Source organism: Eumetopias jubatus, unplaced genomic scaffold, assembly GCF_037043125.1.
Source record: "Eumetopias jubatus isolate StellerSeaLion01/CBP00866 unplaced genomic scaffold, mEumJub1_p1.0 scaffold_6, whole genome shotgun sequence".
Classification (NCBI taxonomy): domain Eukaryota; kingdom Metazoa; phylum Chordata; class Mammalia; order Carnivora; family Otariidae; genus Eumetopias; species Eumetopias jubatus.
In genome coordinates, this window is record NW_028274812.1 from 147685216 (window position 1) to 147697329 (window position 12114).

Genomic DNA, 12114 nt, shown 5'->3' on the forward strand with positions numbered 1-12114 from the left:
GACTCCAAGTGCGAGGAAGAGCCAGCCCCCACGAACATTGCCGCGTGTCATCAGGGGCCGCCAGCCTTCCAGGCTGCAGGGCTGTTTCCCGACAGGGGGCGTGGATGGGGGACAGAAACCCATTTAAATAAAATTAATACAGTAAGGGGCGCCTGGTGCTCAGTGGGTTAAGGGTCCGACTCTCGATCTCGGCTCAGGTCTCGAGCTCACGGTCGTGAGTTCGAGCTGGGTGTGGAACCTACTTATAAAAAAAAAAAATATATATATATATATATATATATAACAAGACAGGCATTGCACAGCCTAATGATGCTAAAGTGCCATGAGTTTAAGAGTTTGATTAACTCAACCCTTTGAATGTGCGTCCAAATGGGGGGGAGGGGAAGTCAGTGGGGGAGGGGAAGTCAGTGATGTTTTAAGCTTCAAGGGGCTAATAATCTGATGAGGAACGCACACAGTTTTCAAGAAAACAAACAATAGGAATATTAAACATATTTTACCCATGGGGGGAGAATGGGGTTTGGGAGCCAAAGCCTGGGAATAACACACAGAACAAGAGAGGGGCCTTGCAAGGACAAATGATCATGAATTCGGGAGTGCGACGAGCTCAGATCCCAGCCCTTGAGGTCCAAAAGTAGACAGTATTGTACACAAGAGGGAGGAAGATCTTGACAAGCCTCCCTGGGGGGTGGGGGATAAATATATTATGCAAGTGGGAAATCCAGCAATTCCTAGGCTCCAGGCCTGGGTTCCCTATCTAGTCCCCACGTTAGTGGGGACTATTGGGCTGCTGGGAACTGCACTCCAACATGCGGCATTTTTCTTAGAGGAATTCGTGTCTCCTTATTCTTCTCAGGCCCTGGGGCTTCCGGGAGATTAAGAGCATTTTTAATGGTGGATTATCCTCCAGAAAACTGGCAGCCACTAGTCCCTCCCCTGTCTGGGGCACAAGAACCTCCTAGACCAGACCCATGACACCTAGGTGACTTCGGCCAATCTGATAAACACGGAATGCATCATTTCTTTGATTACTGGTGAGGAGAACATTGTATCCCAGCTCAGACGCGGTTTGGCTTATTTTCTGCTGCCCATTGTCTGTAGGGCTGGTTGCTTTCCTTACTAATTTGTCAGCAGTTGAAGGCAGTTGCATAACGAACATAGAAATGGGCTTCTTTCGCACATGTTGAGAATATTTTTCCCTCCTCGGGGCCAGTTTCCTTCCAGCTCTCTTGGAGAGGTCCTAGGTGGTCCACACATCATGAGATTAAGAATGGTATTTGGAATCTCTGTCGTCCCGTCTGCAGCGACCCCACTGCAATGCTGGGGAGGCATTGTCTGCACCTGGACCCTACTATTCACTCAGTTAAAACACACAGTAATCTTCAAGGACCATGGATGCTTGCCCTCACCTTTTCATAATTCTGCCAGAATTTATATGAGTCTCAGGTCCGCATCGCACCAGTGAGCACTGAGTGCCCACGGGGGTGTGTGTGGGTGAGGATGTGGTTTAAATTCTACGTCCCCACTCATGCCCCAGGAATCCTTGCCACCTTGCGATTGGCCTGCGCAGGCTTGGCTGTGTATCACAAGGCTGCCAGGGTGTGCGAGATCTCAGCCTCAAAGACTGGATCTACAGACATAGTAATGACTGCACAGTTAAGGGCCTCTTACCTTGTTCCTCTTGTGCTAGTCAGCTTTGCACAGACAAATGCCAAGCCTGAGAAGATGAAGGTGAGTGACCTCCAGAGAGGGCGGGGTAGGGCTCCAAGGTCAAGTTACTGTTTTGTCCTGCTCCAGTCATTCTTGTAAGACTCTGACCTCTGCTTTCTTTCTTTTTGGGGTTTTCCATTAACCTTTCTTTTCTTCTTGACTCTTCTTCAATCCTAGAAATGGGTGTTCCTTGAGCTGCATACAGGTAGGGAAGAGTCTGCTTACTGTGGTCCTTGCTCTCCTGCATCTCTAGTTAGGGTGGCGTGGATACTCTTCCAGCCACACCGGTACTTAATTACATCAGAGCTAGGCCTGAGGCACAGGAAGGTGGTGGGCTTCACAGTGAGGGGCAGGGTTTGGAGGAGGGGGTGGGCTAAGTCAACTCCGATGCAGCTCAGTGGGACACCTATAGGAGGAGGAGGAAACCGATGTGGAAGTTATGGATGAAGTCAGAGAGCTAATCAGAGAAACATAAACACAGGCAAAATAATTGGAGGTCTAGGGGCGCCTGGGTGGCTCAGTCGGCGAAGCATCTGCCTTCAGCTAAGGTTACGATCTCAGGGTCCTGGGACCGAGCCCAGCGGGGAATCTGCTTCTCTCTGCCCCTCCCCCCTTCCATGCCCCTGTTCTCACTCTCTCTCAAATAAATAAATACATAAATACATAAATAAATAATTGGAGGTCTAACGCAACTGGATTTAGAATCAGGAGTCTTGGGTTCTGGCCTCAGTCTAGTGCCAGTTCATGGCTCAGTTGCCTTATTGATGAACTGTGTATATAGCAAAGGGAGGGGCAGCTCTGGGAAGGGCAGCAATGATCTGGATGACTTGGAGGCAAAATGGAATCATGAAGCAAGAGGCAAGCAACCTTTCATCCATGTAGAGTGGCGATCACTTCTGTCTTGAACAAGTCCCTTCGCCTTTGGTAACCTCTGATTTCTCTTTATAAATTTGTGAGCAACAGTATCTACCTTGTGGGCAGATGAGCAATAATTATGACACATGGAAAGTGTTCAGTAAAAGGCAGCTCTGGTAAGATCTTCCTACCACTCTGAAATTGACGGGAGAACCTCCTGGGTGACTCTCTACTTTTGAGAATTGGTGTGGCTTTTCTGTTACTCAAGGCTGCCTAACTGGGTATGAAGACCCTGGAACCTGGGCTATAGTATTTGCTTAATAAAAAGCTGAGTCTGGAGGTATTGGAGACATATCATACGGACTTAAGTAAATATGTTTGGAGCAGCAATGAGTATCCCGAGTAAGCTGGCCTGAGAAGGGCTCTCCAGGTCCAGAGTCTCTCTAAACCCCCCACACCCTGGTTACCCAACATGATTTTCAGTAAATTTCATTGCAGTAGCAAAGGAAAAAAATAAGAGACAAATTCTTAAACATGTTTAGGTTAGAACCCGGCATCATGGAAACAGATGGATGCTTTCATATGGTATTCTCTTTATGCATGTCTCAGTTTTGCTGGTATGTGTTTGTGTATGCACTCAGGGGGAGGTGCAAAAGCCTGCACAGAGAAGGCACCTTTCTGCCCAGGAGCAGGGAGCGAGTTCCAGAGCCTGGTGAGCTAGTGGTAGAGGCAGTTGGCCTAGAAGGTTGGAGAAAGTCTTGTTTTGTCTGTGTTGCATCTGGACAGGTGGTGTTGGCTAAAATCCTTTCTAGTCCATTGGCTTTCTGGGGAGCCTGGTTTAATCTGGACCTTCCTTATCAGATCATGTCTTTCTCCCCGTTCTCTGATCAGTTCCTCTGCCTTCCTTCTCGCGCTTCCTGTTCATACTCCCTGTGCTCCATGAGCAACCGGCAGCAGCTTACCCAGTGTCGGAAAAGGGGTCCTTCACGGACCCTACGTGGATAGAGTGGGGGAAGAATAAGGTGAGATCTGCCTTGCAGAGGAACTTAACCTAAGAACAGGCAGTGAGAATGTCTGGACAGCTTATTTCTGTTACATGGAATTTGTTTGTACTACAGGGAATTCTGCTCAAATATGTTCAGGAGACTCTTGGGGAGGAACAGGCTTGATGGAGCCAGTGATGAAGGCGAGGATTAGGTTCCCAGAGCAGAATGGGGCGGGCTGGGGGGCTGATATTGTGGCAGCTGGGTGCTGCCAGACAGATTTTGGTGCCATTGGCAGATGGAATAGCGCTCCCCACGTCCGCCACTGGGAGCTACAGACAGTGTCACAGCCGTGGCTTGTCAGACCATCACTCGAGCAAGCGAGTGACAGGAGAGAGAGGGCTGTTCCAGGCTGATACTAGGTTCTAGAATGTTGAACCAGGAAGGCCCTGTGAGGACCTGATCGGAATCTAGATGAATGTCTTCACTTTAGTGGTGGGGAAACTGAGGGTCAAGGATGAGAACTGCCCAGGTTCACAAGAGAACTTGACAGCAGAGCTGGCTTCTGATTCCCAGGTCAGAGCCCTTTCCGCTACGTACGTAAGCGATCCAGAATCTTCCCTTCCGCGGGAGACTCCAGGCAGGATGCCTTCGGTCCAGAGCCAACGCGAGCCTCATTCTCACAGAGGCACAGTGAGCATTCCTCTTTGGCCCCCCTGCCTTCTAGGGCTTCCCATGCCAGCCCATGAACATCTGCTCCGCTCCTCTCATCCCAGCGCATTTCCTCGTACCTTACCGCCCCCAGGATAACAGGACAGGGAGGCTTGACTGTTGCTTTGCTCAAAACCCAGCGGCTTCCGAGTCACGAGACTTAAGTCTCAGTCCATACCCACCGTGGACAACTGCTCTGTTTCCTGGTTTGCTTTCAGTCGATACAGGTACTACTCTTTGAGTGCTTTGAAAGCTTACACAGGGGTTAGGAACTGTTGTCGTTAATAGCATCATTTTTTAAATCTTCCAGATGGATTGCTACAAAGATGTGAAAGGCACCATCTATGAGTATGGAGCCCTCAGCCTCAATGAAGAGGAGCACATTCCGTTCAAGCGGTACGCGGGCAAGCACGTCCTCTTTGTCAATGTGGCTACCTACTGTGGCCTGACAGCTCAGTACCCCGGTAAGAGCTTACAGCCACATCTCCTTGGGACTGAAGTTTCCAGCTCATTATATTCTAAATCATAATTAGAATTATATTCGCATTACGTACCAAAATCAATGCTCATGATCAAGTGACTTCACTCCCTGATGTCAGGCGCCAGCAAGCAAAAGCCCACAGGCCTAACCTGGCCAGCCTGCTTTTGTAAACTAAGTTTTATGGGAACACAGCCATGCCCCTGCACTTACATACTGATTTCATGCCTCCAGGCAGGGGTGAGTACTTGATGATAATCGTGACAGAGACCATCTGGCTGGCAAAGTCTAAAGTATTTTCTATCTGGACCTTTATAGAAAAAGTTTGCTGACCACTTCCCTAGGTCCTGCCTCTGCTTTGCTCCTGGGAGTTCCAGGAGAATCAATAAATCTCCGAGGACTAGGAGCCTCTCCACAGATTCCAGAAGTCTCCTTGGTAAATACCGGAGACAGGATCGATGTTTCTGAGACTTGTCCAGGGTTTTACAGGTAACCTACAAAGAAAGAGACAGGGGGACGGGGTTTTATACCTGAAGCCGTGTTTGGCTGGAGAGCTGGTAGAGCAGGTGCTGAGAAAGGCGAAGCTTCCTGCTCCAACTCAGTGCCTCCAGGACTTAGACTCCTCCTCTCTGTGTGTCACTCGGGGTGGGGGGGTCTTTCTCATACCTCAGACCATGGAGTTTGGAAGACGATGAGTAATGAGTAGGACAAAGGGGGCCAGGGTAGCTCCATTGGTTAAATGTCCAACTCGTGCCTTGATCTCAGGGTCATGAGTTCAAGCTCTGTGGTGGGCTCCATGCTGGGAGTGGAGCCTCCTTAAAAAAAAAAAAATAATGAATAGGATGAATTTCATCAGAAACAGAAGGACTTATATTTAAACTAACAAGAACTTCATTTTGATTATGCTTTGAATAGGTAATATATTCACAAGTCTCACAAATTATAGGAATCAAAAAGCCTAGAGTGAGAAGTCTTTCCACCTCCTTGCCCCTCCCTCTAAACGACTGGTATTATCCTGTGTACAAAATATATAGATAGAAGTTTTTTTTTCTGCTTCCCCCCCACAGTTGCAGCATAATATAAATACTACTTGCCACTTTGCTTTTTGTTTTAATTAATAAAGTACCTTAGAGTTCAGACCATCTCCTCATTCAAGACCGAATAACATTATGTTGGACCGTAATTCATTTTGCCAGTTTACAGTGACTTTAAAAATCAATTTATTCAGTTCCCACTCTGTACATAACAGACAAGGACACTAAGGAATGTTTGCTTAAGGACTGGAAGACAGGAGGAAGCGGTCGTGTACAGTGACTGAAGACAGGTGGGAAGGATGTGGGGAGAGGTACCGAAGAACCATATGGAATCGGGAAGGCAATCTCTAGTTTGTGAAAGGAAAGGAAGGGAAGGGAAGGGAAGGGAAGGAAGGAGAGGGAAGGAAAGGAAAGGAAAGGAAGGAAAGAAAAGGAAAGGAAGAAAGGGAAGGGAAGGAAAGGAAGGGAAGGGAAGGAAGGAAGGAGAGGGAAGGAAAGGAAAGGAAAGGAAGGAAAGGGAAGGGAAGGGAAGGGAAGGAAGGAGAGGGAAGGAAAGGAAAGGAAGGAAAGGAAGGAAAGGAAAGGAAAGGAAGAAAGGGAAGGGAAGGAAAGGAAGGGAAGGGAAGGGAAGGGAAGGGAAGGAAGGAGAGGGAAGGAGAGGGAAGGAAAGGAAGGAAAGGAAGAAAGGGAAGGGAAGGGAAGGAAGGGAAGGGAAGGGAAGGGAAGGAAAGGGAAGGGAAGGAAAGAAAAGGAAGGGAAGGGAAGGAAAGAAAAGGAAGAGGGAGAAGAAAACAGGACTCAGAGGAAGTGCCAGTTGACCAGTTGGCCGTGCAGTGGGACTGACTAGTGACTAGCCACCTAGCCCAGAAAGTGTTAACAGAGAAGTTGATTATAAAAATCTGAGCAATCAGATTGGAAAACAGTGAAAGAAGAAAGGTGCAATCTTGTGTTTTGGCATGTCAGTGAGGACCAGTAGGTAGAATGTATCTTCAACATCCTGAGGATTGTTGAACACCAGGAAGCTCGACCTGGAATTTTTCTGGTTCTCTTTGCACCTATCGGGTTTATCTCTGCTCCACCCAGGGCACCCAGTCTGTACAGAGGAGAGAAGCCCATTCTCTTCACCTGTGTCTTTTCCTTTAAAAAAGAAAGATTCAGAGCGGCTGGGTGGCTCAGTTGGTTAAGCGACTGCCTTTGGTTTGGGTCATGGTTCCCGGAGTCCTGGGATTGAGTCCCGCATTGGGCTCCCTGCTCAGTGGGGAGTCTGCTTCTTCCTCTGACCATACCCCCTCTTGTGATCTCTCTCTCAAATAAATAAATAAAATCTTAAGAAAAATTAAAAAGAAAGATTCAGCCTAGCAATTAACCAACCAGGGAAGGCAAGCTTCTGTATGTATGTGGTTAACAAAAGACATGACATAAAATTTCCAATTTTAACCATTTCTAAGTGTACTGTTTGGTTGTGTTAAGTGTATTCACATTCTTATGAGACAAATCTCTAGAACACTTTCATCTTGTCAACCTGAAACTGAACCCATTAATAACACCTCCATACACTTTCCATAAGCAGCTGCAACTTTTACAATCAACAGGAACCTGGTGAGGTTTTGAATAATAAAGATGACTGGGGTCTCATAAGAAGGGAATCAGAGAATTATCTGGGATGGGATGTGGTCATCCCTATTTTTAAGGAAGGGCCCTCAGCTGATTTGGATGTACCACAGATTTGGGAAATATTACCCTATAATAAAGGGCTTTTGAATGCGTGTCTGGAGCTCCAGCATCTAACTTCAGCCCTGCCCCTAAGAGTCTTTCCAATCTAGAGATTTTTCCTTCCCTAGTCCTCTCTTTCCCTGAAAAGGAGTACAGATTGTTCTCTCCCAAGGCAGAGTCTCTAGTCGGGCCTCCTTGTTGTCCCTTCTCTACCCACAGAACTGAATGCACTTCAGGAGGAGCTGAAACCCTTGGGCCTGGTCGTGTTGGGCTTTCCCTGCAACCAGTTCGGAAAGCAGGAACCAGGAGAGAATTCAGAGATTCTTCTGGGGCTGAAGTAAGTGCCTGCTTGGAACCCCAGAGGAGGCCCCTGTCTACCTTTCTTCGGTCTCCAGTGTGGGTGTGGGTTGGGGGCACCTGCAAACTGACATCAGCTTTGTCTGACCCTCATGTGAGTCTGGCAGAGTCCAGAGACTCTCCTTCTCCCTGGGAATGAGATCTGGGTGGACCACAGGGGTGCAGGAACACAGACGCAGCTGGGACGGAAGCAGCGCAGCGAGCACAGCAGAACGAGAAACATTACGTGAATCAGGGAGCCCAAAATCAAGAAATGGCCTTATTTTCCCTTCCCAGCCCTGTTTTCCACATCTTTCCTTCTTCCTGCCCCTCCTGTGACCCCTAATCCTGGTGGCCCACCACAACTTTCTCTTCTACATTCTGGAGCTTCCTGGGAATGCTGTGGCTCATTGCAGGTACGTCCGTCCAGGGAGAGGATATGTACCCAATTTCCAGCTCTTTGAGAAAGGGGATGTGAATGGCGAGAAGGAACAGAAGGTCTTCACCTTCTTGAAGGTGAGTGAATTACTGACCCAAACCTCTTCTTTCCTGGCATTCCTGGCAGAGAGCTGGTGTGGTGGAAATGGACCCAAGGCTCATGCCTGGAAGTGACATTGGATTCTTGGCAAGAGGTCTCCATGTTAGCATAGAGATCCAGGTTTAATTTGTTAGTATTTATGAGATTCTGACTTTCATGATGGAGAGGGCTATGTAGAGTGGCTGTGTTTCCGAGGACCACCCTCTTTTGCTCATTGACATTCATTCATTCAAAGTACATTTGCTGAGTATGAGGCAGTTTGCTAAATAAGATGGATATAAAGAAGGATAAGACACAGTCCCTAGTCCTTGATGGGTTCCTACTGGAGAGGGGGAAGTAGAAATCAATAGGTTAATACCATGTAGTAACTGCCTTTTATGAACCACTGACTTTTAGATACAGAGAACTGAAGGCTGATAGGGTCTCTAACCACCAGCTGTTAGTTGTTCCTAAATGCTGAATGGCAAACCAGCACTGGCTCAGATAGAGATTTTTTTTTAAAGATTTTATTTATTTATTTGAAAGAGAGAGAGAATGAGAGAGAGAACACGAGGCGGGGGAGGGTCAGAGGGAGAAGCAGACTCCCCGCAGAGCAGGGAGCCCGATGCGGGACTCGATCCCGGGACTCCAGGATCATGACCTGAGCCGAAGGCAGTCGCTTAACCAACTGAGCCACCCAGGCGCCCCTCAGATAGAGATTTTTATATACCCTCAGCAAATTGAAGAGAAAAGGACAGTGTAAGGAGGGTCTCATAAACTCAACTGACTCATAGGGTTATTCTAAGATTAGGACCTATATGTAATTTATTCTTACAATAATCTTTTTTTTTAATTAAATGATAAAGTGATGTTGTTTCTCAAAAGTTTTATTATTTGACAAAACAAAATGTTGGACCTCCATGTTTGTCCCAAAAATATTTTTGGAATGCTACTGGCCCAGGAGCCCTAAGACCTGGGAAACTGCATTCTAATCTAAACCATTCGTTTTGCCAAAAAGGAAACTGACAGCCACAGAGGTGACGTATCTTACTCACAGTGGCGTGGCTTTGTGATCACAGGGGTCACAGGGGAACAGGAGGAGGGAAGAGACTTTTGCTGTTATGTCTACAACCATCTGGATAGTTGGCATGGTGGCGATCCAGAGGATTTGTTAAGAATCACAGGAAATCAGGATATCTAGGCATGGGAGGGAGCAGATTCCCTGTGGGTGAAAATAACAGAAATGATGCTGTCTGTCTGTTCCATCTCTGCTCCAGCTCTCCTGCCCTCACCCCTCTGAGGTTCTGGGCTTATTCAGACATATATCCTGGGATCCTGTAAAGGTCAATGACATCCGCTGGAACTTTGAGAAGTTCTTGGTGGGGCCTGATGGAGTCCCTGTCATGCGCTGGTTCCACCGGACTCCCATCAGCACGGTCAAGTCAGACATCCTGGAGTACCTGAAACAGTCCAAAAGTAAATAGGAAGGCCGGTTTGGGGGAGGAGCCACCCTGCTTCTTATCCGAAGACCTTTAAAAAAATTCCGTATTTCACTACACTCTTCCTAAATGGCCTCCGCTTGACTAAATCACTCAATGCCACCAGAGTTCCCACTCTCTACCAAGTAGAATTATATTCAGAAGGCTACTGCTATTTCTCCGTGCAAGAGTATATATGTGGGAGAAGAACAAAAGAACGGAAACCCTAAATCCTTAGACCTCTGTTCTAAATTTAATCACTCCTAACCATCAAAGGAAAATCAGCCTTCCGTGAGGATGGCTCAGTCTGCCATGACATCCTGAACAAGAATGTTCCTAGACGGAATGTTCCCCCTTCTCTCTCCACCCTGAAGGTGTAGAAATAAGAGTGGGAAAAGGTAGCTGTACAGCCTAGGTTCCAGCTCATAACACTTGCCCTCCCCTAGGACAAACACGTATTGTCAGTTTCCAAGTCTTTTCAGATCAGTGTTCATCCATGACACCCACCCTCCCACACCAGCCTCCACGCAGGCTGACTGGTCATTCCGGTTTAGGAACCCCAAGGTGGCGTGGGAGCAGGAGACTGCCTTGCATGGAAAGAGGGGCATCTCCATGATAGTGGGACCCAGAGCCTCCCTCTAATTTAGATCCTACAGAAACTTCCCTACTGTCTGACCTCCAGTGCACTCAGGTTAAGACACCTGGGCAAGGCATCCTTTGAAGGATGGGCTTTCCCCTCTCCACCCTAGATTCCTCAGCTTCAGAACCAGCTCTGCACTGTCTCCAATAAAATGTTTTCTGCAGCGTCTGGCATCACTGTGGTGGTTTTTATACCCTATCCTGTGCTCAAACTTGTCTCATCCCTCTCTTCTTTCTCACTGTGACTGTCACAGATGGTGTGTTTCCCAGATTACCTGAACCCCTTGGATAGAAGGAATTATCCACCCAGATCTTTGGGAGGTTGTCACCTGGTGGTTCTCAACTGTTACCCCTTGTTGGGAATGATCTCAGGTCGAGGTCATGTCCCTTTTCCAGGGGCAGCCTGTATCCAATTACTGGTCAATGGAGGTTATAAAAGGTAAAACCTGACTTCTCAACTTGGGACAGCTCTGAAGGGCCCATCCCAGCTGCAGAGACCCTTGAGGGTCAGATGCCTTTCTGTTGACCCTGAGGTAGTGCTCCAGTAAGCTTTGCATGCAAATTTCCACCTTTGAGTCTTTACAGGTAACCCAACCTGCAGTGGCTGGCACCAGAAGGGATCTGAGAAAGAAAGTGCTAGGATTAGAGTTTTAGAGTTTTGAAGCTGAGCTATCCACCATCCGGTTGGCAGTGAAGGGATGGTTGGAGCACAAACAGCCACGGGTACAGAGTAGCAGTGCAATTTTTATTTTTTAATGTTTTTAAAGAGGGAGAGAGAGGGGGTTGCAGAGGAAGAGGGAGGGAAAGAGAGAATCTTGAGCAGACTCTGTGCCCAGTGCAGAGCCCGACACGTAGCTCGATCTCACAACCCTGAGATCATGACCTGAGTCGAAACCTAGAGTGCAACGCTTAACTGACTTAGCTACCCAGGTGCCCCGTAGCAATTTTTAAAGCTTTCACCAAGCCTGAATGAGGTGGTTACACTGGTGAAAGGATACTTATTGGTGGGTGTGATGTATCAGGTGCTCGAGAAATGTGGGAGAGGTGGTACTTTTAAGGCGATATTATTTTAGGGCAATTTTAAGATGGTTACTAGAAGAAATTGATGCTTTGGAGAGAGATGATTAAAGGCTGAGGGTGACTGACCAAATAAAGGCTAACTGTGGAAGCCAGAGTGCCTCCATAAAAGGAGATAAAGAACCTCTCATGTCCTGCAACCCGAGAGCACAAAAACCTAAGGTTCAGGTCCAAGATTTAATCGTAGGAATAGTAGAGCGCTCCAAAGAAGGTTAAATTGTCAAACTCAATTATCTTCTATGCTCAGGTCATGTCCTTGACTGGAAAAGAATAGAACCTTGAGACACTGGGTGGAGACATCTGGTTGGATGACTTAGAACATCTAAATCCCCAGATTTTCCAAGACCCCGAGTTCTCCTTATTAAGGGTAAGCACGTCCTTTTTGCTTGAGGACAACGCAGAAGCTTCTGTTCTGCTAAAAATCATGGGCTCTGCCACCTACCCAACATCTGTCCCATAAAGAACTAGATTCTAAGGGTTCTGGATCAAGGGGCATGGAACACAAAGTTAGCTACAGGAGAGTTCGTTGATATGGGAGCATTTTCCCAATGTGCAGAAATTTTATACATTGGCAAGAACCCAA

At 47.4% G+C, this 12114-nt stretch overlaps 1 protein-coding gene across 2 annotated transcripts; it reads left to right on the forward strand.

Moving 5' to 3' along the window:
• The first annotated feature begins 1644 nt into the window (after nt 1-1644).
• Nucleotides 1645-9821, forward strand: LOC114199793 (epididymal secretory glutathione peroxidase). Of its 2 annotated transcripts, XM_028091799.2 has the most exons (5): nt 1645-1731; nt 4570-4723; nt 7704-7821; nt 8237-8336; nt 9615-9821. In XM_028091799.2, the coding sequence occupies exons 1-5, from the start codon at nt 1645-1647 to the stop codon at nt 9819-9821; spliced, it is 666 nt and encodes a 221-aa protein (XP_027947600.2). The 2 variants fall into 2 exon arrangements, with proteins under 2 accessions (XP_027947600.2, XP_027947601.1); XM_028091800.1 differs by lacking the exons at nt 7704-7821; nt 9615-9821 and having other exon boundaries at nt 8237-8298.
• The last annotated feature ends 2293 nt before the right edge of the window (nt 9822-12114 follow it).